Source organism: Pelecanus crispus, chromosome 3 (genome assembly GCF_030463565.1).
Source record: "Pelecanus crispus isolate bPelCri1 chromosome 3, bPelCri1.pri, whole genome shotgun sequence".
In the NCBI taxonomy this organism is placed as follows: Eukaryota; Metazoa; Chordata; class Aves; order Pelecaniformes; family Pelecanidae; genus Pelecanus; species Pelecanus crispus.
Window position 1 is genome coordinate 70,586,518 of NC_134645.1, and position 26,823 is coordinate 70,613,340.

General features: G+C 37.4%; 1 protein-coding gene across 1 annotated transcript in view; it reads right to left on the reverse strand.

Moving 5' to 3' along the window:
• LAMA2 (laminin subunit alpha 2) overlaps positions 1-26,823 on the reverse strand; it is a 290,911-nt gene that overhangs the window by 153,852 nt on the left and 110,236 nt on the right. Inside the window, exons 13-17 of the mRNA XM_075707711.1 lie at positions 20,212-20,313; positions 19,422-19,633; positions 13,150-13,261; positions 8,523-8,636; positions 1,993-2,120 (exon numbers count right to left, since the gene is read on the reverse strand). Coding sequence (XP_075563826.1) covers positions 1,993-2,120; positions 8,523-8,636; positions 13,150-13,261; positions 19,422-19,633; positions 20,212-20,313 — 668 coding nt within the window. The remainder of the gene's footprint in view (positions 1-1,992; positions 2,121-8,522; positions 8,637-13,149; positions 13,262-19,421; positions 19,634-20,211; positions 20,314-26,823) is intronic.

Sequence of the window (26,823 nt, forward strand, 5' to 3'; positions counted from 1 at the left end):
TTTCCCACTGTTTCACAGTTTAAGAACATTTATATTCTGTGTTTGTTTCACACCTATATTTTGCAAGAAAACTAAATATGAAAAAGGGGACTCTCTTGTTCAATTTCAAAAAAGGAAAGTAAAGTAGCCAGAACTCTGATGAATACGTAATAGAGGAATAGAGGTCTCCAGGCATTTTGCCAATAAAAACCTAAATTCAATCTATTTGATTTGGTTTGTTGCACATCTGCACAAGATATAAATGTGATAGTGTTCTTCCTGCTTTGTCAGTACAGTGTTCTCAAACAAGAGAAAGAGAATTAATTAACTATGCAAGGAAATACTAAGTATGTGAAAGCAACGAGGACATCAGGGAAACCATGCCTGACCAGCAGACATAATAAACCCATGTATACCTAATAAAACCAACTGAAGAGCTGTGATAACAGGAAGGCAGGCTCCCGTTCTACAATCCCCTGGAATTTCTGCTGATAAGTGCTTAAATTATTCCTGCCCTGATCAGTGCAATTTTAATAGGACACAATGCCACTGTACGCAACAGCATTAGCCTGAACTACTTAAGAGCAAAATCTGGTTCATCTGTGCCTTATGTTGGTACACTGCCATTCAGATGATGTTCTCTTCTTTACTTGCATCTTGAAGAGCTCCCTCTCTGTGCGGGTGGTAGCCATGCATTTTGCCCTCTAACCTTAAGAAGCACTCTTTATACTCTTAAACAGTAAAGTGCATTTCATTCACAGAATCTGACTTCTGTTCTGGGAAAAATGGGGTGAAGTAGAAGATGCAGGGCTGAAGGGAGAAAACTCCAGTGGATTTATCAACTCTTATCACCACTTAAAACTTTTAAGCTGTGTAAAAAGCTTGGGATGGGGCAGCCTCTGTGCACAGTTTACAATCTTCCAGTACAATCCTACAATCCTTCTGAAATGCTTATACGGGCTAACAGTGATTCTTTTCAGAAGGGAGACACGTCCAATTTGTGTCTGGAATTTGAGCAAGCATTAGTTACCACTGCAAACATGTCAGACACATACTCAATGGTTCCTGATCTTCCTGAACAATTACTGTATGTGTTGCACCACACCAGCTCTCCTGTGTCATCTGGACATGTGCTACTTGCACGAGGGCTCCTTTTCTCTGAAGCCATACTGGATGGCTTAAACCAAATGTGCTAATTCAAACTGATACACACAGTTTCCTTTTTTTTTTTTTTCTATGCACAAGAAGAGCTAACCAGACAAGATTCAGAACAGTTTTCTTGAACTACATCATATCAAATGATGTTGGTATTGTTATTTTCCAGGTACTGACTGGGACACAACCAATTAAAAAAATGTTCAAGCCACTTGGTCTATTAAACTGTAGGTAGCAAGTAGCACAGAAAAGCTTTTGTAATGAGGGAAACATATGTTCTTAGATCAGAGTTTTGATTAACTTTTCACTATTATTTTTATTTAATAAAACAATTTTATAAGGATTATTCTGAGATATGCTGACAAAATATTTTCACTTGCAAGATCTAAGGCTGAATTCAGACTCCAAACAAGTCAATATTATCACTGAACGTTGACTGGAAGAAAAGGAAAATTAAAGGCAGAAGAAATCACTGGTTTATCTAATGAACATAAATTGACTTTAAATTCAATTATTAAAAAAACCCCACATGTCAATTTGGTAAATTCAGCTTTAAAACTAGAAACATCTACTCTTAAGGAGGACAGAAAAGCAAACACTAGTTATTGATTCAAAGAGTAGTCATCCAAATTCTGTGTTGTTCTTTCTAGCCTAGTCCCATCCAGCTTTTGTCTTTATCTTTGCCTCTCAGCAAAGCTAAGCATTCTCTACAATTGTAAAAAGAGAATAGAAGTTTATATTGCAGAATATATTGATTAAAACACAAAGAATCTCAAGTGTACATACAAAAGTATAAATTAAAAAGTTATGCAATTTACTAAGTGAAAAAGTGTAATATGCAATAAATATACATCTTACTTGTTAGAAGGTATATTGAGGGGACAAGCACACAGCTGACAGTCTTCAGCTGTCCCTTTAGTAGGATCACCATAGAAGCCAGGAAGACATCTATCACAATATGAACCACCTGTGTTGTGTTTGCAGTCCTAAACAGAAGATAAACAGTATAAATTCACAATTAGAAAACTTGCGTATGGAAAGTCCTTGAAGGTCATTCACCTAGCTCATCCTCTCAACAGGACTGTAAGAGGTTTTCAACATATGTTCTAATTTTCTGCTGCTGGTTGAGAACTAGTTCTAGAGGTTAGCTGTCGCAATAAGTGCTTCACAAGTGTCAGGCATTTGTGTTCTTTTGGATACCTTTTCTTTATGCAAAACAAAAAGAATATTTAACTGCAGACCTTTATCTTTCTACCATACAACAGCTGCATTACTGTTTCAGCTTGCTTAAAGAAAACCAACCTTCAGAGCAGCACAAAACACGTTTAGTATTGCAGTGTTGCAACAGGCCATACCTTGTGACAAACAGTTTTCAGATGCTGATTCCAGAAACACAGCCCGGACTATATAATTTATAAAAATGAATTGTTACATTTCACATCTAAGTGCATTAGCTCATTTTACAAGGTATATGGCTAGCAGGATACTAAAAATATTTGTGAACAGTAGCAAAGCCTGAATTACTTACTTAATACTTGTTTGCTAGAATAGCATCCAGGTTCTATTTTATAAATAGAAACAAGGATGACTATACTGCATACTGGGCCTTATCCAACAGTTTGTGTTCGTGTATGTGACTGGCTTTCATAATACAAGAGACAGTTTATCTGAGCATATGAAACATCAACGTACTACATAAAAATGGCAGCACTAGATCTGCACTTTTGTATATAAGCTTTGGCCTGATCTCAGATTAAATGATCTTTCAGCAGAATGGGAATTGGTCCTCTAAGAATAGGCTTCCTATGATGATTGTAAGTATCAAGATTTAAAAAGTAATTACCTCTTTTGCTCTTCTTTCCCGTCACCATATAGAATTTAAAAATTCTAAATAATTTGGCAGAATCCATGACAGGCTCAGCAAATTACTTTTCTGGCTTAGACTCTTTCCTTTTTTTTTTGCACATTTTTACCACACCACACTATTCCTTTTACTGCTATTTGCTACAAGACACCCAAGCATAGCCCTTTTACAGTGTGAAAACAGAGAAAGCAGAAGAAATGGTTTTGGCTCTTAAATGCCATCTTGATGTGCTTGGGTATAGGCTGAAAAAGCATGTGGCAACTTGAAAAGGTCAAAATGAAAGCCATGAGAGAGATTTTATTTAATGGGCTGTATTCTGATCTGATTTAGGCAATGGGTCAGATCAAATCTAGAATCTGTTTCACCCAAGCTGCTGCTTAAGAACTCTTGAGGGTTTTTCTTTTAAAGGCATAGGTATTTCCAAACTTATGATTTAATTTAAAATATTTTTAAGAACACTTTAAAGCTGTTTTCTCATTTGCAATAAGTCATGCATATGGCACTGACTGATAACACCATTACTGCCTGAAAGACATAATGTATCCTCAATAAAGAATAAAGAAAATGGCACTATTCTAAGGAACACCGATTTCTTCTTCATGACTTCCCAGGATTGCAATGCTTTGTAGAAAGTTTTTTGCATTGTGCTCTGCATAGCCAGTACCATACATTTGGGCAGATGAAAAAGCACAACACCCGTTTCAGTCATGAGCACGCCGGAGTCAAAAGCATCTGTCTCCAGAAATGCTGTTTTAAAGGGTGCATTCTTATTGTTTGTATATACAATCAGCATATCTTTGAAATGAAAGCATTAGTCACAATATTACATTTTCACATATTTGGTAGATTGTGAGCTAATACCAATTATTGAGACTTTTAGTCCAACAAAATGATGGCTTTAGAACCATCAGCTGGGTTAAATTCTATTTCATTAGGTCATTTAAGCCCATTTGATAATTATTTCATATGCTGTCATTCAAAAAGAATCTACTGGCCATAATGAAAAAGTATCTGGGAACATTAAGATATGCTTTTAAAAGAAGATGTGACAAAAATAATTTAAGTGTTTCAAAAGAAAAATCCTTTGCAATTCAACTTTTTTAAGGCATCATGTCAAATTATTTGTACTTTTTCTGAAAAATAATGGATTCTTCTTTTGTGTTAAATTTAGCTTTAAATATCCTTAGACATATCTTAATGTTTTTGAAGAATATGAATGGCTTATATGTCAAGGATGTTATTAAAGTGAGAGGAGCTAACACACTATTTTAAAGCTATGCATCTCTTACAGAGTGGTATTTGCGGCTTCTGCTTTTTTTAAGTAAAAAACCTGAAACCTTCCATTTTGTAGGAAAACAATTCATGTTACAAAAAGCTGACCTTCTTCTCTTCCATGAATGATTTTCTGAAACTCTAATGTCAGTCATTTCCAAGCACTGTGTCTAATTCTTCTCAATCCAGATCTCTCCATCTGCTTACTTCCTCACCATGAATCAGTAAATTTAAAAACAAGAAAGAAAAGAACCCCACACATACACTACCAAGATCTAAGCATATGTTGCACTGTGTATATGTTAGAGTTTAGGTGAGAAATAACAATCTTCTGTGGTCCTATACTTTTGTCCCTGAGCCAGTCTGGATTTTGCAGGACAAAGAACAAGCATTATGTAGTATGCAGATGTGACATAATTTGCCTGTTCTCTTCAGTGATGCATTAACTTTATACTAATTTGCCTAATTTATAGATCACTTTAAGTACTGAAGTAGATGAGTTATTAGCCCTTCTAAAGATATTATCAATACTCATGAAAAAATTGTGGTTTCTTGATATAAATCGGTTGAACCTCAGTTTGAAACTTGTCAAATGTATAGCAATGGTATTGAGCATCATCTAGTTTGAGCAATGTCTAATTATAATGAGATTATTTCCTTAAAACATGCTTAAACCTGTGAAGTCTTAATTTCATGTTCATAGGAACATTTATAATTTTTTTTTTTTTTTGTGATGAGATTGGGTATAAAGAAGATCATGATCAACTGTCCCTAACCTGCTCAGTACATTATATATGCTTTCTTTTTATTCCCTTGGAAATATAGTTTGTTCCAACACATTGATCTAGTGGTTCTGGTAAAATCAATGCCTTGTTCCACAGATCCATAGTCTTTGTAACCAGGAACGATTTATGCCCAAATCTTTATGCTTTCAAATTCCAGGTACTGGATCTCAAAACTATTTTGAATGCATCGATTTTCTGGACCTCTTTTATCTCCAAACACCATGAAACTTCACTTAGACAACCTGTGAGTAAGCAAGACTGTGAATTTTATTTTTGTCCAAAATTTTATGTATGACTCAGACCTTGTTGCCCAAAGACTTTATTGTTGATGTCCTGGAGTGTGTTTTCCACCATTTCCTACCGAGCCGGCTCTCCCCCGCTCGGCAGAAACCAAATGAACACCTTTATGACCAGGATCAGGGAACGCTAAATTCACACCATTCCTGCCTAGCTGCTTATGCAGCTGAGTGTATACGAATATGGAAAGAAATAGTCTGAGTAGAAGGCTAGTGATGAAAATAAAACTTTAATCAGGGAGTATGACAGAGTTCAAAGTGCCTTTGGCATGCTGCTGCCCTTCCTCAGGATATCTGTCACAGAGACAACCAGGGAAGCTGCTAGTTTAAGCTAGTTAAAGAAAGCACCAGGGTAAGCCTGGGTGCCTATTTTAGTGTATTCCCCAGCCATCTAGACCGGACAATGGCATTACGTCTTTGGAAGCATGAATATGCTCTTCTGGCATTTTCAAACTATTGTAATGTCAAGATTACATGGACAATTCCTCTTCCTGGTGGGGAACACATGCAATCAGGATGTTGCAGAGGCTTTACGTAATTTTCACCAGTGATACAGCCTATACTGCATTTAGCTTAGGATGTGTCATTTTGTTACTGTGCATATGAAGATGGGTGAAGACATTTTGTTGCTCCTGTCTAAAGCACTTGTCCACTATCTCTGACACTGGCCTCAATCTACATGGTATATGCTGTTTACACACAAAAGAATAAAACACAAAATGGATGCCGTTGGGGACTGCCCACTTAGCAATTTGAGCACATCTTATGGGATAAAGATCTGCTTTCTCTGGGCTTACTAATAGGAACATAATATCCTGCAATGAATGAAACACCTTGAAATGTGTTTGCTTTTCACAAGGTTTAGGTTTAACCAACCTCCTAAAGCTACTGTGAATGTGTGTGTAACACTACAAAAGAGTATATCTGAATGTTAGAACTTGCCCTATGTACCAAAGCAGTTATGTATATCACGATGGTAACGAGAAAGATGTATCATGCCGCTCTCTATATGGTTGCTGTGGGGATCAAAGGGCTTTGCAGGTTACTGCAAGATAGGCGTTAAAATGAGCTTTTTATACAGGCCTATGTCGAAGCAGATGATTTGAGCTTTTATCATGAGTCAAAAACATATTTCAGCTGCTTTTCAACTACATTTCAAAGCTAAGGAAGACCAAAAAGAAGTATCATATCAGTAAATTAGGTGCCTAAATTGTCTGTTGTATTACTGAAAAAACACCATGAATAATAATAAGGAGGCCAAAAGGCTGTGTAAACCTCAATAGAAAGAATGCCTTTGATGTGAAACATTTCTCTTTTTCAGCATTCAGACTTCTCTCTTTCACTTCAAAAGGCTTATGATCCAAACTGAATAGCAGCATTTAATAGCCTGCATGAATACTAACCAATCTACCTTCACTTACAGTGTTTTCAAAGTAAGCTGCAAGAAAATCCAGAACTGATTTTAAGCTCCCTGTGTGCCTCTTCTTCATAGCATGATCTAGTATAAGCTCAGACAGAACACATAAAATACAGAATGCTTGGCAACGCATGTAGATTAAAGTACATTTTCAACTGGGTATTTTCCACTTCCTTGTCAGTGCTGTTATCTTTACACCAGCACCCTTGAAATATCAGAAGGGGGAGCTCTACTGTCTCAGTCAATAGTTCACATCAGCTGAAAAGTGCAAAAGCACTCCAGTATGCAACCCTACGGCCGCCTCTCATATCCAGGCTAGTGCTACAGACAAAAATAAAGAGGGAACTTACGCATGGGCTAAAATTTGAAGACACAGAGGCAAGCAACCTCAGAACTTGCATCTGGCTTTGCACCCCTAAGCAAAATAGCCAACAGTTATGATATACCTTAAACGGGATTCTTCCTTCCCTTTCTTATCTGTTAATTGATTTTATCCCACTGATGTTATAGACATTACAGGTGGAGGCTACAGTCACTAATGCAATAAATTTTACCTTTGTCAAGAAACACAAATCTGTATTACCCTAGTGATAAACACTTTAACTGCATGTAAGTGAAGTATTCAAAACATGACTGCCACGTCATACATATTTTTCACCCTAGGTACTTCTTTAAGACTTACGGTATAATTAAATTTAGAATAATTTTAAGCTTCTATTCATGAAAAAGCAATTTGAAAAATTCACTGATCCACACATTAAGGACATCTTGTTTTGCACTGCAATGCAATTAAACATCTTGTATGGGCAAAACATAATTGTAAGTGCCAAACTACATTGAAAAAAGCCTGAATTTTCATTTTGGATTTTTCCCAGCAGCTTTTTCTTAAGGAAATAAAAGGGAACATTTAGAAACATGCACAATACAGAGTCTGCTTGAAATTCTGTGGGGAAATGAGAGTTTGATATCCCACTAAACTGGCACTGGCTCAAATTGTGTTTCTGCAAGACTAATGAAATGAGAGACGTTGTTTCAAGCTTTGTGCCATGTCAGACAATATAAAACTAAAAATGCCCTTGAGTTAATCAGAACAGTCTATTCAGCATAATTCACCCATTCCAAAAGGCTACTGAACGGACTGGAAATAGTGGTGTGCTGGTAGGCTTGCTATGGATAATATCACAGATTTAATTGCTAAATTAGTAGGTAACTACATAAATTCTCCATAGCCTACAAGAAAAAAAAAGTTGATTTAGCCCAAATCATATGTTTTTATTATTTTTCTAACATACAATTTGTTAAGTGTTTCTTCAATGTTTAGTAGGAATTTAGATGAAGGAAACCATTAACAATATCTTCTTGTCATACTAGAATAGAATTTACAAAGTTACCTGCTACATACTATAAATTGAATACACTGCAGGACACAGATGGGAGGCAAAGATGTATCTTGCATGGAAGAATATTGATATACTTGCTACTTTCTGCATGCCATACCTTATACTATTGATTCTATTTCAAAACATAAATCTGATGTGAATAAAAAATTATTTTTGTTTAACTGCAGAAGCTACCATATCATGGTATGAGGGGATCCTTAACTTCAGCAAGAGTTGAACATAAAGATCTCTTCTGTTAATCATGGGCTTTTTTCTCTTTGAGTATTTCAGGTCTCAGAGGTCATTAATTCCATTGCACAAGTATATTGAATTGATGTTGGCCATGTCCATCAAGTTTCCTGTAGTGACACTTACCAGGCATTCTCCTGTGATATCATCACACAACTCTGCATGGCCAAAGCATGTACATGGTGCACAGACTCCGCCAAAAATTGTGCCATTCACACGCCTGTGTTGAGGCCAGCAAGACTGCAAGATAAATTAGATAAAAAGTTAAATTCTCACTTGAACAGAGAAAGGAATGGGATTTTTAAAATATATTTGATTTTGATGTTTGCACACACAAAAACATACTTGTCAAATTAATAAAAGTACCAACATTTCTCTAGAAAGTTGTTCTTCCTGGTGCTACTGCTTTGCACTGACCTTAGCCTTATTGGCAGGTGTGAGATTAGAGGAAGCCTTAACTTGATCATTCTTCTGAAATGGTAAAATAAAGCAGAGAAATGAAGAACTGAAATATGACAGCATCAAAGCAAGAGGTACAGATTGAAAAATAGCCAGAAGGCAAAATACTGAAATAGAGAGGAGGAGGGAAGAAAACTCCAAAACAACAAAAACCTTTTCTGAGAAGTTCAGCTGCAAAGAGCAATTGAAATACCATTTAGTCTTTCTTGTTTGGAGTCTAACAAAAGGCTACACTGAAATAAAGCACAGGCTGAAAACAAAGCCATCCTTTTGTTTACAAATTGCGCTTTTTAAATATAAAGTACAGTCATTTCCCTTTAAGAAAGTGCTCTGATTTTTTATTTTTTTAAATGTTAAATTCAGATCAATATTAAATGCATGGCCAGTTTTTTCTTAGGAAAGGTGACATCGTACAACAGTGATTCATCAGCGAAAATTCAGCTATTCCATTTCTTCATAATAAGATGTCAAGCAGCAGTCTTCCTTACTATATATCTCACAAATGGCTTTATAGTTTTTGCAAACTATCCTTCCTCAATAAGACTGCTCATGTGATCCAAGGTTTTTGCATAATATAAAAAAGTGCATGACAGAGCGTTGACCTTGAAAACCACTTGGCTAATACAAAGTTTTGTAGTGATAGAATACTAAAAATATCATTTAATAAAGAAAATCCCTTCCTCTTCACATACAGTCTCAAAAAACTTAACAAGAAGATTCTCCTTTATAAAAATAAGATGATGTCCCTTTTTGTCTTACTCCTGTGAAAAATGAAAGTAATTTGAAGATGAATTGAAATGATTCTTTTAAAAAAGCATTTCAAAACCTGAGACATTATCCTTATTTTTCTCTCTTTTCATTCTTGGTTTCACATTCCTAACAAAATCTATAAATACTATAAATTAAAATTAGAGTACAAAAGAGAGTAAATCAAAATAAGAGTTACAAAATCCAAAAAAGAAGAACAGGTTAAAAGAAATTGCCCTATTTTTTTTCTGTGGCATGAGATGCAACTGCCTAAGCTGTTTCTGTATAGATCTATAAATCCTCTTTTGGTGATTCTGAAAAGAATGATCTCGTGCACAGATATACATGACATTGCACAAGGTAAGTCTCCAAAAGTCACTAATTCTAAGGGCTTAGACATGGAATATCAACAGCAAGGCTTAGAACAGAACTAAAATAAAAGATTGCAGATTGGGATCTTAACAAAAGAAATAATATAACGTTCAAAAGTCAGGTAAGTTCTTGACTCTCATAGTGATGCAAGTTAACCACAACTTCTTTCACAGTGGAAATAAGAGTAGATAGAAAGGGAAATCTCATGGAGAAGAGCAGTTAGAAGTGAAGATGTTTACAAATAAAGGCCAGAAGATTCACATGAGTAGAGCAAAGTAACTATCACATATGAGTCCAACTGGTATTTGAAATTGTCCTGGTTTTGATTGGGATAGAGCTAATTTTCTTCATAGTAGCTAGTATGGGGCTATGTTTTGGATCTGTGCTGAAAACAGTGTTGATAACACTGGGATGTTTTTGTTGTTGTTGAGTAGTGCTTACACACAGTCAAGGCCTTTTCTGCCTCTCACACCGCCCCACCAGCGAGTAGGCTGGGGGTGCACAAGGAGTTGGGAGGGGACACAGCTGGGACAGCTGACCCCAGCTGATCAAAGGGATATTCCATGCCATATGACGTCATGCTCAGCACATAAAGCTGAGGGAAGAAGAAGGAAGGGGGGGGACATTCAAAGTGATGGCGTTTGTCTTCGCAATTAACTCTTATGCATGATGGGCCCTCCTTTCCTGGAGATGGCTGAACACCTGCCTGCTGATGGGAAGGAGTGAATGAATTCCTTGTTTTGCTTTGCTTGTTCGCGTGGCTTCAGCTTTACCCATTAAACTGTCTTTATCTCACCCCACAAGTTTTCTTGCTGTTACTCTTCCAGTTCTCTCCCCCATCCCACTGGGGAGGACTGAGCAAGTAGCTGTGTGGTGCTTAGTTGCTGGCTGGGGTTAAACCACGACAGAAATTTAAAATTTTATCTGCTTTACCTATGCTCATGCAATTCTGTGTTAATTTCTCAGATATACTAGCAAAACCAGAACAATTTTCTTTGACTAGAATCTTGTAGAAAATGAATTTAAAATTTGTGTAATGGAACAATCTCACAAGAGACAGCACATTTTAAATGGGATTGGTTGTCCTCTGAAGACTGATCATGCCGAAACATTCACAGCAAGAAAATAAGTCTGTGCCAGGTACCACAACATCATTATGCAGGAAACAAACACATACATTAAATTAAATGAAGAAGAGAAAATGAAACTGAAAACCTGCACAAAACCAATAAAAATGAAACTCTGCTAGGTTGAAACTAGAAGCAGCAAAGTGTTGGACAAGGCCAAAAGTATTCAGAAGAAACAAATACAGTTTTCTAAAAAAATCCACATTTTCAATTTATTTTTCCATACTTTCTCAACTGCTAGTTTGCCTGGAAATCTAAAACTTCACTTTCTCTCTTTTTTTCCCTTGCTTGTCTTTGTTATAAAAAGCACAACCATCTACTCAGAACACCAAAATATTTCCCCGTGTTTTCTATCAAGCGTAACTGTTCAATGCATATCATATGTTGAACCTCTGCTACAAAAGACTCATGAGAAATTAATTCAGTGAATAAAGGCATGGAAACTAAAACTTTTAACTGTATCATTGTTACCGTAAGATAGGCCAGCTGTGTCACATGGCATTTCTGAGCTGTCCAAAATGCTCTGAAATTCAGTGAGGAGACATAGGAAAAGTGTGCTCATGCTGAAGTCTATCATATCTTCTTGGCCTTCAGTCTTAGGAGGAAACCCAACATACAGGTAGGGACTGCAATGTGGTTTAGTTCAATAGGTCTGTGGTTAGCACTCAGGCAGGGCAGGAATCAAAGAGTGTCCATGCCCGCTAGTGTGCACAGAGACTTCAAATCTGCAGCTATCTGTATATGTACTTTCTATTGTGAAATATTATCTTAAGTATTTATGAAATTTCAGGGACTGTTTTGAAATGGAGAGAAGGTTTAGCATTGAAGGACACAACATTGTACAGAGAATTTCAGCAACACCAAGGCAGTAATTCTACCCAAGTTCTTCAGGTTCTACAACAAAAGCAGGTATTGAAACATCTGCAATCAGGGCCTTTCCAACTGCTTGCTGGGAAAACTCACCTAAATCTGAATTAAGAGGAAAAATGGACAAGTGAAAAAAAAAGTGTGAAGCACAATGACACTTTGTCCAGCTTTTTTCTTCAAATAATTGAAGACAAACAGACAGACAATGGCCATACTTCAGAATTATTTCTCAGCCAAGGTAGGCAATACTCTTCTCCATTTTTTTTTTCTGTCTGTACCATTTTGGAAGTGTTAGAACTATCCATTAATTCCTTCAGGCCTTCCTTCTACATTAGTTTATCTAGCCCCAGCAACAAGCAACCACATTTGGCATTAAACTAGACTCTAAGCCCTAAATATCACATATAAGCATGGAGGATTTTAAAGAAAAAGAGAGCTGACAAGCAAATGCCTAGAGTGCCTGTGTAAATGGCATACTGTTTGTAGTGTTGTGAAGCAGAGCATCTTGGTGTTTGAAATTATTTCCTTAAAGGCAAAGCTTTTGAAGATTTTTTTTTCTTGATTCTATTTACCCCAAGCTATGCCCACGTGAGCTAGTTAATCATATGTATACTTGTATGAACACATTCTGTGTGAATTAATGAATTTGTTATGAAAGCGGGTATTTTCTGAGCATGTGTATAGGTTATTATCTATAACAAGACCAAACTAAAGTGAAACAATCCTCACAAGAACACACACGCAGTCCTCAAAGACTCCAAGACAAATGGCAAAGCCCTGGGAAAACAAAAGAGGAAACTCAACCATATTACTCACATAATTTGATCTGGCTTTGTTGTGCACAGGACAGATAACTGCCATTTTCCTTCTAATCGCGATAGTTTCATGCATTTGTAACATCAATTGGCTGAAGAGCACAAATACTGCTTTCATTTTCTTTTTGTTAAGAGAAATGTCTTTTCATAACTTAGATGTTACCACAGAGGTGTAAACCTTCAGATTTCAAATATTATCAAATATAATGAACCACCACCTGGAAATAAAGGTAACTAGACAAGGTACACTGAATTCCTAACAGGAATGGACAGCTCTCTTGTATTTTCTACCAACACAGGGCCACTTGTTGCTTACAACTATCACAGTGTTAGCACAACTGATCTAGACTGCATGGCGATACTCACCTCACACGAGGTACCATCATACCCCGGGGGACAGTCACATAACTCCACTGCAGATGCCACCCTTCTCCCAGTTGAAGTGTGGTCAGCAGCTTCAATGCTAACGCTTCTTAGTCTGGATGTAACAGAAATGAAACAGTTAATGTAGCAAATCAGATGGAAGCATACATGCAGCTGGATGCAACAAACAGTATACAGTGACATTCAGTGGCTTGTTTATGTTTTCTTGTTTAAAAATAAGGAGGTTTTCATATTCATCTATTTCTTCCTAAACTACATGTCTGTAGGCTTGTTACTACTTTTGTCCTTCATGTGAGTGAGACTATGGTCAGGCACACGTTGATAAAAATAGATTTAAAAAGTCTCACAGCACTGTATCAGTAGATGGAAGGCTATTCCTGCCCTACAAGCCACAAGTGCCAACTTGCATTGCAGCTGTATATATAGCAAATTAGTCACTAAGCAGTGTCTTCAAAATTTATAAACCACTACTCCAGCTTTCTAAAACATTACATTACTAAGTTTTGGTTATAGGGCATTTTTATTCTGGAGTTTTGACCTCTGAAAAAGATTTCAGCTCTGTCCAGGAGGATCTAAGTATTATGTACATAAAAAAAAGGTATGTACATGAAAGAAAAAGGAAATCTTCTACCATATACCTTAGTTTCTCCAATGACAGAGAAGACAGAGTTGGAGAATTTTCTGTTCCATGCACAATTGCCCTCAAAAAAGAAATGCTAGACATTGGCCAAACAGCCATTGTTTAGCCAAACACTGAACACAATTTTTATTTAAAAAACCATGGAAATTTGATCAGAGAGAGAACAAAAGTCTTTTGATAATCTTACAGGTAACATGCAAAACAGATGTAGTTTACCTCAACAGTATCCATTTGGGGAAAGAAATTGTGATATAGGGATTTAATTCTTATGAGAATTCATAAAGAACATTAAGGCATTATAGAGGCTCAATGACTTCTCTTTTCACCCAGCAATCTTAACAGAGTGTTTGATTACTAGAGCTACCTGAAAAGCTTCTGCTGAAGTCTTTTTCAGCAGAAAATATCTTTCTATTATGACATGCATTTTGTTAAAAAATAATCAATTTTATTTGGAAAATGTAAACCAAACTTTTTTTCCTCCATACTAAGGCATTTATCTTTTGGCTGCCAAAAAATCCTGACAATTATTTGGATGACCTTGGATAAGAAAACATCCAAGAAAAATATTTTGTTGTTACTGCAGTGGTCGGAGGAAAGGTTAAGGCAGGATATTTTCCCACTCAATTTTATGACCACTCTCAATAAGACAGACATGAAAGGTAAGGGGAAAAAAAGGAAGATTTCTGAAATTAGAAGGGGAGCTTCAGAAAACCAGAAATTTTACCATCACTGCAGATATAACTGGTGTTTGGAGGGACTACCATTGCGGATTATGCACTTAGAAACTTCAATCTAATTTGGTGATACTAGAACGTCTGTAAAAGATTCTTGAAACTATTTTAAGAGAAGGATGCATGTTCCTATCCAGATGTTCAGTAAGATCTCTCTCACTTTTCAATATTTCCCCTTCGCTTCATCGCTGCATGCTTATCTTGCAATCATGCTTTTGAGTTCTCCTTACAATAAGGTAACCAATCTCTAGGATATTAGTTATCAAATGGTGATGACTTCAACAGTAAAAAATCTAACAATTTAAGGAGAAAAATCTGTAAATGAAGAAACAAACTACTAGTAAAAGGCCAAGTTTTATTTATCCTTTGAACTACAGCTAGTTCCCTCTCAGCACAGATCTTGGAACAAAGAGAAGCACTTACACACAGAAACAATCTGCCCAGTATTATCCCACATTTGTATTCACTGAATTGTTCCAATTTTCATTACGTTCTGCTATTTGCTAAATGGGATTTTAATGTGTTTAACAGTTTTTAGCATTAACAGTTACTCAGTGAAGAAAGCTGCAGTGACTTTTTTTTCTCCCATTTTGATGTTGCAATTTTGATTCCTCGATGCCATTCTGCATTCATTAAAATACATAATGCTGGCAGTAATGGGGCACTGGATCCTGGAGATGCATGAATAATTTGAGATTCGACATCGAGACCAAATATTTAAGCTGACTGTTACTGTCAGCAGGCAACTGTTGACTTCTAAAAACAAACAAGATTAAAAGGGAAGGGGACATTTCAGGCAGTATCAGCATAGTTTACTGTCTGCTATGCCAGGCATCTGAATCACATCAGCTACATAAGACATAGGAAGTACTGACCTGTTCATTGCTCATTTGTCTTAAAGCCAATTCTGCATATGGAGGAAAACCCTTGGCCTTTCCTTCCCTCTTTCTCCTTGTGTCTAGCACCGATTCTGTATGTGGTTGCAAGCAATCCTTTATCTTTAGCACCATGATTTCCAATGCCCATCTGAGTGTCTACAACATTTACCATCAGTGGCCACTCTGAACATTAAAACTGAAGAAACAATGCTACTAAACTTTCTTTGAAGCACAAGGTAACAATATTAGATTAAACAGAATGATAAAAGAAAGCTGTCTTTTCCTGGCCTGTTGCTTCTACCACAGACGGACATAACTGCAACAGTTTGGAAGATCTGTCAAGTTAGAGCAGGATTGCGATTTAAACCCAGAAGCTGTAATCACTTTCAAATTGATTGCTGCATTTCTGTGTTCTCATTTTTTATTCTACTTATCTGAATGAAAGTGCACTCATTTGAGGAAACTTCCTAATTATATATATTTTTTTTTCTATATATATAAAATATAATTATACATTATATTATATTCACATAGAGCAATAACAACATTCTAAGCTTAAAATGACCCAAAAAATGTTCTTAAAAACATGCTTGAGTCAAACTCACCATTACTGCATTAATATTATTTAGTAACTACTTGCAAGTGCTACTGATTAACTGTTTCTAGTAGGTTAAACTAAACAAGGGTGAAAAATATAATCTCTAAGTTAAAGCTCTTGCTAACTGGAGACAACTCTATTGAATTTTTAAGTCTCTTTCTACATGACTGCAAGAAAGTTGCTTAATCTTACAATGCCTCCATTCTGACCTTTTCTCAAGCACAGATTATAATAGCACCCTTGGAAATCCTTATACATGTGGTGTCATTATCCATTCTGAAAACACTGAGTATTTAAATGAACAGGTTGCTTAATATAGCAATCTCTAATTAGTATGTTGCATAATTCTACTGATGCTTTGAGGCAGAAATTGTCATTCGTGAAGGATATAATAACCCTGTAATATTTGTGTCTCTCTGCCAGACCCTCTTTACTCTCTTAGAGGAATATCCATCTGTCCACCACACATACCTGTTTAAAAGACAATAAAACCCCCTTAGTTCATATCTACTTATCTACTAAGGCTTAGCTCTACACTATGTCTTTGGCAAAAATGTCTTCCTTTGGAGCCCATCAACAGTAGTCCTTAATCAGCCCAAGATATCACAAAGAATATCCTCTTCATTGGGTCTGGACATTTTCCCTGCAGTAGCAAAGGGGCAGAATATGGAGGAAAGAGGTGTTTTGCATGATCTCAGAGTTATGAGCACAGCTTTGCACCTAGTATGTTTTCGCATGAGTGAAAGTCAAAGAGAATATAAAAAGTCAGAACTGAAGCATACCTTGAAAATCAGCAATACGCCTACAACAACAGATCATAAGCTGGGCTGGATGACAATAGATGCTGATGCTGTTACGTCATGTGACTGGGAGCATGCACTGTTCTGAGAAGATTTAACTCCACACAGTAAATCCCACCCTGATGGGTGAAACTACGATTCCTCCAGTTAAATCAAAGATGAAAAATCCAATTAATTTAATTGATTGGAATTTCACACCCTCTCTTCTGTCACACTAAACTGCAATGAGCGCCCTGACAGCGCTCAGTAAAACGCATTTACTTTAGAACAAACTATTTTCAGAGACTTCTGGACATGCTGATGGTAATCACAACAACACAGTAACCACTGTATTCTTGTCTGGTAAGAGACATCATAGGGGCAGCTAGAGATGTGCCAGTGATATAAAACCATTTCTAGCAAAAAAGGTACTCTTCAGTCCCTTCCCCTAACCCTCTTTTAAATCATTGTCTTTAAGGGACCAACCTTCCTAACTGTAATGTCACTACCTCTAGAAGATGGTGGCTACCAACCTGCAAAGCGAAAATTATAGGTTTGTCCCAGAGCTCCTCTTGAAGAATATTTATTTCCAAGACATGTTTTCAGAAAGTTATCTATAACACACCACTAAAATGTTCCAAAGGCTGAATATGAACAGGACTACAAAACAGTGAGACACCACACATGGCCAAATGGCTAAAGCTGTAACCTGGGATGCAGATGGTGATGAGTAGTCTTCCAAACGTGGCACTGACAGTTCTGCCACTTCTTACTTACAAGGCACAAACTATAGACCGTGCCAGTTCTACATGTGTGTGCTTACCTGAGCTCTGTGTTGTTGCCCAGAGGGGATCTGATCCATACCACCACCACTGTTCCACAGTAGAGGCAGGATGGAGCCAGTACATGTCCAGCAGTGCACTTTCTTCACATATTTTAACTGCCTAGCCAAAGTGGTTTTTGTAGGAAAGCTTCCCTTCTCATTCTGGTGCAAATGCCAGTATGCAAATGTATGTAAACCACTGACAGCTGAAGTTTGCATTTTCCATAATACTTAGTAAGACCTTTGGCCCAAACAAAGTCAATCATACATATCTCCTTTAAAACAGCATAGCATAAAAGCCCCTGCTGTTCACCCCAAAATTGCTCCTGCACTCCTTTAGTTTGGAAAATTCTGACTTTAAATTATTTTATTTGAATGAGAATGGAGTGGAGGAACAACGCTTACTGAGCTCCCACTAGTCTCAGCTGCAAGCTGTGGATTTACAGCTTCTCATGGTCTGCTCATAGTGCATAAGAGATGAGTTCTGGCTTCATGGTTTGACTCTCCTTTAACACCACGGTGGGAAGGTGATGGGCCATGAAAGGTTTTCAAACTGGATGCAAGGAGATGCAAGACTGATGACCAAAAAAGCAAATTATGAAACAGTTTGGCTCAAACTCAAGCTAGTTATGATTCACAAACTTATTTACAGAGTGGTAATACATACTAATTAACCACAGAAAGAGATTGAAGAAATATGAATTCTTTTTGCAGGGAAAAAATGTACACTGCCAAAGCTCAACTCAGAAAACTGCATGCTGTTGACACAACCTGCCTTTCAATTTAGGATGTATTTGAATTACCTAAGTATTCAAATGATGGTTGGATTGCTTAAGAAATTTCACAGTAGCAAAAACTGTATCTATGCTCTCAGCATATAATCAGCTCCCTCCATTCCAAATTGGCTTATGCTGCTGAATCAAGTGATGTGTAGGTTAGAGAACATTTCAGGTTTCATGCCTTGTGAGTAGAAAACTACTATGCAATCAATTCCATTGCACATTTAAAAAATATTATTTATGCCACCTAACTATTAATGTATAGACAGAGTGCAATCATACAGTATCAGGAGAGAGGCTGTCTTCTAGCCCACCTGGAGTATTAGCTCATGCACTTATGAAAATTTTAAATGCAAGATGAGCTTTACAGGTTCAACCACACTGCAGCCACTGAGACAGAACAATTGTGTGGTCTCATATAACATGTCTTTCATTTTATCAGAAGACTCAGAACAGTTCCCATGAAACCAGTGGTTTTAAGCAGTCCAGGCAGCAACCTGACATAAATCAAGGCAAAGGCTTTGGTATTAGCCAGTTCTCTGTGTGGTACTGATTAAAAACATAGAAAACTCCCCTTGAGCCACTTTTCCAGCTTAGAGACTTAGGCTATTATTCTTTGGTCCACTGTTAATGTGGCCCTGTATGCTCATCAAATATATATCAACAATATATAAGCAATGTATCATCTCTTACTTCAACATGTCATTACTGCACTCCATGATTTACCATATACATGGGAATTACAGTGTTCACAAAATAAACATATTTATAGAACTGTCATTCATGCCTTAATAGTCCATGTGATTTCATTTTCTTACAAGGCTGCTTCTTTCTGTTGCCTCTCCTCCTCCTGCCTACCCAAAATGAAAAAAATACTAATAACTGTTTGAAAGTGTAAATGAATGCTATGGATTTCATGATAATAAATTAGTGTGTTTTAAATTACATCATCTTAGTTCTCTGAAGAAAGAAAACACGTATTTTGAGAAGCTGCCTGTAGCAAACGGATACGTTTCCCACATTCACCTGTAGATGGCATTCATCCCATAGCTGTATGTGGCTCTTATGAGGACCCTCTTTACATTTGCAAGGACAGTCATGAACTCCCTTCTGCTGACTGGAACATCAGTGCCATGTACAGAGAAAGATTCTGGTTTCAGTACAATTTCTTCAGTGTGCTCTTCAGAAGGCTGCAGGTGAATGCCCCTTTTTGGAGTGCTGATTCTCAAGTCACGTCCCTAGATAGAGCCATAAGACAGACATTTAAATATGAAAAAAGTCAGGAAAAAAGCTCTATGTGTAGCCAGTTGGCGTACAGGATTTACTGAATGATATATTTTACAAGAATAATAAATATCAGGAAAAACATTCACCTTTCATAACCCTGAAATAGGCTTTCCTGATAAAGTTGAAAGTCAGTGCAAAAGAAAGTTTAGGTTATTCAGCTAAAACCTAGTGTCATGGCTTTGCATAGGAAAAAGCAAATTCATACAAAGCTGAGCTGCACACGAACAGGTCTGCTGAAAGAATGTGAAAGTGTTACCTCAAACAACCAATTATTTTATTTCTTCATTCTTCCTGATGAACATGAAGAATATAGTTTTGTAAGCTACTGCAATATTGCCAGAGGCTCCTTGAGATACTGAAGATTTTAGTTGTCTAAAGTGTGTCCATTTTCTGATACTACAAATTAGCTGAAAGTATGTGCACCCTGCTGTTTTGTGTCCTCAACTACCAGGCTTCACGCTGAACATCTGAAGAAATAGGCAATTTTCTTTCTTTCTTTTTTTGGTGGCTGAAAATACACTCACTTTACCTCTATGATGACATCAGATTGAACCATCAATTGAACTGTCTCGTCCTTCTCTGTGAAGTCATAGGAGACTGTAAATTTCAGATGTCCTCCAGCAGCTGCTACCTGGAGAGAAAAAAGACAGAAATAATGCAATGAAATGAAAGAAAACAGGGCTTAACCATTTGGGGGCAGTTTTCTCCAGCACCAGTTTTTCCCAGAAATACACTTCTAGTGTTGCAAATCCATATGCTGATACCTGGCCATTACAGCTCTATGGACCATTCTCTTCTTGCTCAACCATCTAGAAATCACGCCTAGTCATTCTTCTTCTATGCCTGTCAAAGGCTGCAAATTTCTTAAACACATGGACTAACAAAGTAATTAGCAGCAGATCTGAAATCTATGCAAATTTCCACTTGATACTGACATTAGGTTTTCAGTGTATTTCAGTTATATGGTCCTCGTTTAGGCTAGGCCTCTACATCAGCAGCCTTAGCAACCTTTAGAAGATTCAGTAACTTCAGTTTTGTTGATGGGGCAAACTACCCAAAAAAGAAAAAAGCCCAGTGATGTTTTTCTTAGAATGAACTGTAACCTGAAATAAAGTAAGAATTTTCCTTCATGGAGTCAAATAAATTTACTTTAAAAGAATGCTCCAGCCCTTTCTCTCAGTTTGACTCAGCCTTCAATGTGAGAAGTCAATAACCAGGCTCTCGTGTCATGCCAGTATGCTTTTTTCTATGCTCTTTTAGCCCCCAAAACCATGGCATTGACACTAGCTTTTCCATGAAAAAATGGTAAAATTAGATCAGTTTTAGGATGCAAATCAAAAGCTGCAGACTTGAATGACAGAGTTCAGTACAAAAAAAGTGCTTTTTTTAATTGTTTGGAAGCAGCATAAGTAAATCAGAGGTTGCAAGAGCTACATTTTGCTTTTTAAATGCATCTGCCTCATACTTCAGTGCAACGTGAGCCTTCTCTCAGAGACTATTAAAATCACAGGGATCCTTCTGCCCTTCCAGGGCATACTGCTGACCACAGAGCAAACTCATGTCTCATTCAGAGAGAATAATCTGGTTATTCTCAAGGACATAATGTGCTATCTCTTATTCATCACAGTAGATGGTTTTGCACACAGTAACAGAAAGCAGTGAAAGTCATCAACTTCATTATTTTATGACGCATCTAACTTAAGGGGAGAAAAAGAGTCCCAGTATTTAAGGCACAGAAATCAACTGATTTTAAATTATCCACAAAGGTATAAAAATCCATAAACTGCATCTGAGGCTGTACAGCTAATTGCTAGGTTAAAGACAAAAAATTCACTCCAGTTCATAACCCAAAGCTTGGATCATAGAATCATAGGCTCATAGAATCATAGAATATCTCAAATTGGAAGGGACCCATAAGGATCAAGTCCAACTCCCTGCTCCTCACAGGACTACCTAAAACTAAACCATATGACTAAGACCATCATCCAGACACTCCTTGAACTCTGACAGGCTTGGTGCCATGCCCACTTCCCTGGGGAGCCTGTTCCAGTGACCAACCACCCTCTCAGTGAAGAACCGTTTCCTAATGTCCAGTCTGAACTTCCACTGATGCAACTTCATTCCATGTCCTTGTGTCCTATCACTGGTCACCAGAGAGAGGAGATCAGCACCTTCCCTCCACTGCCCCCTGTGAGGAAGTTGTAGACTGTGATGAGGTCACCCCTCAGCCTTCTCTTCTCTAAGCTGAACAAACCAAGTAACCTCAGCCACTCCGCTAAGTCTTGCCCTTGAGACCTTGCACCATCTTGGTTGCCCTCCTCTGGACACGCTCTCATAGCCTGATGTCCTTATATTGAGGTGCCCAAAACTGCACACAGTACTCGAGGTGGGGACACACCAGTGCAGTATAGAGTGAGACAATCACCTCCATCGACCAACTAGCTATGCTGTGCTAGATACACCCCAGGATATGGTTGGCCCTTTTGGCTGACAGGGCACACTGTTGACTGGTATCAACTTGCCATCAACCCAAACCCCCAGATCTCTTTCCACAGCGCTGCTCTCCAGCCTTTCGTCCCCCAGTTTGTATGTATAAGCAGGATTACCCTGTCCCAGGTGCAGAATTTGGCACTTGCTCTTGTTAAAGTTCATATGTTTGGTGATTGTCCAGCTCTCTAGTCTATCCAGATCTCTCTGTAAGGCCTCTCTACTTTGCGGAAGTCCACAGCACCTCCTAGTTTAGTATCATAGGCAAACATCAGCATCAGATGTTTATCTACATAGTAACCAAACCTGTTAGGACCAATGCAACTAGATCCAGCCTTGACCATAACAACATGAAAAGACTTTTTTTCATCAGACACACCTTTTACAGCATTTTTGCTTTGCCTGTGGTCAAGGCTAAACACTGGTTTATAACGGTAAGAGGAATGTAGAAAATTTAGGTATCTGAAATGCTGCAAGAAGTACCCAGAATTGCCTTCAGCTTTAGACAAACATTTTAAAAGAGTAACTTTTGCAGAATTTTATCATTTCTGTTTCACGTTCAGACTAACTACAAGAATTCAAGAAAGTGAAAATAACGGGAAAACAAAGATTGTGTGGTTTCAGGCAACCTATAAAGAATATGAACCAAGACAGGTTTTACTTCTTCCCAACTACATAACCTTTACCTTAGTAAATGAAAATCCAACATGGGGAATTCATAGGTCATACAGAAAAAAAAATGAAAGGAAGGGTTCCGATTTAAAATGAATGCCAATAGAAAAGCAGTCAACAATGCAAACTTTGACCAAAAATCTGTTAGAAAGGATTAGACAAACAGATAATAGTTTAGAGAAAGCAACCAGAATGGATTAGGGACTTCTAAAATATAACCAACAGGAAACACTGAAGTGGTGGGTTTGACTAGTCCAGAAAAGAGAATGCTAAGAGGGAAGAGGAAAATAGTTTACCAAAACATAAAAGACTGGAAAAATGAAATGGTCATTTTTATTTTCCTGTGACAACTGCAGGGAAGGCCTGAAGAAGATTCAGCTTGAGTATACAGAAAGCTTTCTGACTGTAATGATGGTCAAAACAGTATCAAGCTACTTGAAAATGCTATTGAATTCCTTCATTAAATGTTTAACAGCAGTTCAAACATGTCAGAGATACTCTAGGCATGATGCCTAGAGTAGAGTTGGAATATGACTAAGAAGTCTCTTGAAGTCTCTGCTAGCCACAGCAGTCTGAGTTTCACAGCTGCAACTGGCAAGATTTGCATATCACAAACAGGATCACCCACTGAAGTCAAGGTCCCAAAATGGCACTTATCGGAGAGAGTAGGATATATGGTAGTTAAGGATATATATTTACCTTGTGTGCTTTATCATACCCATATAGATTAGAAAAAGCCCCAAACGTTTATAACCTTCCTTCTGCCATTGTTTATAAAGGTAATTTCCCTCCTCTGTATATTTAAAGTACAAGTTCACTCACAGACAAAAGAATTCAGAGGTCAATCCATGTGCTGCATGAACAATTATGTCTCATCTAGTGCAAAAAATACTTTTCACTGAATTTTGAATACAAGGGCGAAACAGAGGTTGGGCACCTGTGAGATCCCTTCATTTTGACGTTATTCTCTGTATCACCAAAGGTTCAGAGCTCTGCCTCAAGAATTGTCATTCAAGGCCATATCAACACCAAAGAGAACAGAACATAAAAGTTTGCCTTGCTGGCGACAAAGGCATGTATTGTTGAGACAAGAATAGCTGACTAAAAATGTCAAGGAAGTTCCACAGAATTTCCTTTATCTCTCCCACCTGTTTTTAGATTATTACATCAAATCTTTCTTCCCAGCTCAGGAGGCAGAATCTACATGTTCAAGAAAAGTCACAGACTCCCCAAGAAATACAAGTACAGGAGAGAGAAATCACAGCTATCTTATTTCTAATCCACCAAGTTTCTGGCAGATAGTTAATTTTTTTGGTTGTTCACAGTTAACTGTACTATTATGTGACATGTTGTTAAAGGATATAACCAGAGAGCAGACAAGGCTGCTTACGACATCCTGACAGTGGCATTCTGGGTCAGCCAAAACCCTCTGAAAAAGGAGAGACCACTCCTTTCCTGTGAACGAATGGCCATGCTCAACAGGAAGAAAGCTGGAGGGTAGGAGGAAGTACTCAGTACTACCTTCTGTAAAGCATGCTTTGATGTTATGCCTGTCACACTGAAATCACTTTTAAATCAAGACAAGTGATAGTAAATGACAAATATTTACAGCATTGAAAACAAACAGCATTGCTACAAATATTTGAAAAGCCATAGATGAGGAAAGCTTGCATCTCTACATGGAAATAAAATTCTAGAAGCCTTTCTCTTCCTCCACTTAGTCAGTCTGCTGTCAATGCTTTTCTGAGGCAAGCTGTCAGGATCTCTTCTGCTAATGTCATTGGAGAGTACCTCTTTCTTATACGGCTTTTATAACCCATATTATTCTTGAATCATTTGGTGATTCACACTTTCCCTCTCCTGTACCTCTTGTAACTCCACCTGTAAAGTTTTAGCACTTACTCCACTACACTAGAGGCTGCCTCATTTCTTCTGGACAACATCTGCCAAATGCAACTTCAGAAGATGAGGAGCTACCTCCACTAAACAGGGTGCTGTTTACAATCCCTTATCTCATTAAGCAGTAAAGTGCTCTTCTGTCAGCGAGGAAGAGACTCAGTTTGTGATTAAAGCATCTAAATATAGTTGCCTGTTTGTGAATTGAGTGGAAGCAGACAGAATATACCGGGGCATCTGACACGGCACTATGTGGCTACATGTAGACAACTGAAAGAAGTCCTTTGTGAAGTCAAAGGAATCTAGAAAGTGGCTGGTCCATGGTTTCCTCACCAACGGACAACTTTCAGATCACTTCTCTTTATATTTATATTTAAACAATAACTTGGAAGACATAAAATACATCTCACAAATGAATAAAGTATTACACAGTAAGTGTATTATTGAAATAAAACACAAGCACGTTGCTCATCTGTTTAGTAGTAAAATCTATATCAGAATGGATTTAGCTCAGAGAGGCTTTGATCTCAGGCTTAAGCCAAGAGAACATGACACCTTCAAAAGCAAAAATATATTACTGCATTAAACTAGATTTAGACCAATACTCATACAACACCAGACTTTAGAAATGAGCAAAATAAAAGGCATCAACAAATATCAAGAAGTTGGACAATCTTTTTCCTCTTCACTGTTAGTGGTTCTAGCAGAAATATTGTCACTGACATGTTGTATTAGAGAGACAAGCATTACAGAGGGAGTTAATATTTTTATTAGACCAATATAGCTGCAATCCAGCTATAGAAAGGTGACATGCTTTTGGAAACATGAACTTTGCCTGCTGTTACATTATTGTATACATAGACATACAATTAGAACTATATGAGGTGAACAAATGCTACCAGAAAAAGAAAAAAAAAAGAAAAATAGAAGGCTTACAAACATGAATGGGCAGAACATTTCAGTGTAGAAAGCTAATATGCATACTGCTGAATACAAAACCAAGGAGGAGTCTCACAGCAAGCTGCTGATAGTAAATCAAGGTTCTATGAGATAATAATATCCTCTTATTCCAGAAGACATCCCCAAAACAAAAAAAAACCTCTCTTTATTTCCTGGTATGCCTGTGAACGTCCTTTTGTTTGCTCTCATGATTATGAGAAATGACACAGATGCTCACTCAGTCTTCCAGTGGCTCTGTCATATTCCTGGTGGCAATATCTACCACTAGATACAGTGCTTGAACGTAATGAAATCATATTATATACAGTTTAACATTCCCTGCTAGCCTTCTTGAATTTCCATGAAATACAGCTGCAACAGAATGTTGAAGCTTATTTAGACTCTTTCACCTTCACAAACTCTCCAGGTACACCTTTATTTTATGGCACAGATTTCAGCAAATACAGAGATATCTGCCACCATAACATCAGGACTACCTACATGAAGAAAATCCTTTAAAAAAAAATAAGATTGCTCCCAGTTTATTTGTGGTGACCAATTTAGTCCATAACTGATTGGCACCTGTGCTGTTGTGCTATGATTTGACAAAGCGCTGAACAAAGTACCATCTTAACCAATGGCTAAGTGTGTATGTGTTCTTCTAGCCAGCCCACTCAACGCATAAGGGAACAGACAAATGGCTGCTTTTCCTAACTTAATTTACTTATGTTTAAGGAAATACTCCATTGTTAATCCAGCTCTCATCTGGACTATCATCTTCTTTATGAAAAAGTACCAGCTGTAAATTTATGTTATTTAATTGGGTTTTCCTGATCCAGTCTTCATGTTGGTCATAAAGTGAGGGAAGGTAGGGACTAGAAAAGAATTCCGATAGAACCATCACCAAGAAAACATAAAACTTTTATTCATTTAGTAATAGCTCTCAGTAAAGATTGCATGTTTTAGTTCTACGCAAGATCCAATTAGAGATTAAATAGACTCTCCTCTCTTAGACAGACTTGAATTTAGATACGATATAAAAGCTCTTCTGAGGCATTATAGTAATATTTCAGATAAAGCAGGGAGCAGAATAATCATGTTCCATTTGAATGACAGTATAGTTCTGGCTAGCTTTAAAAAAATGCCA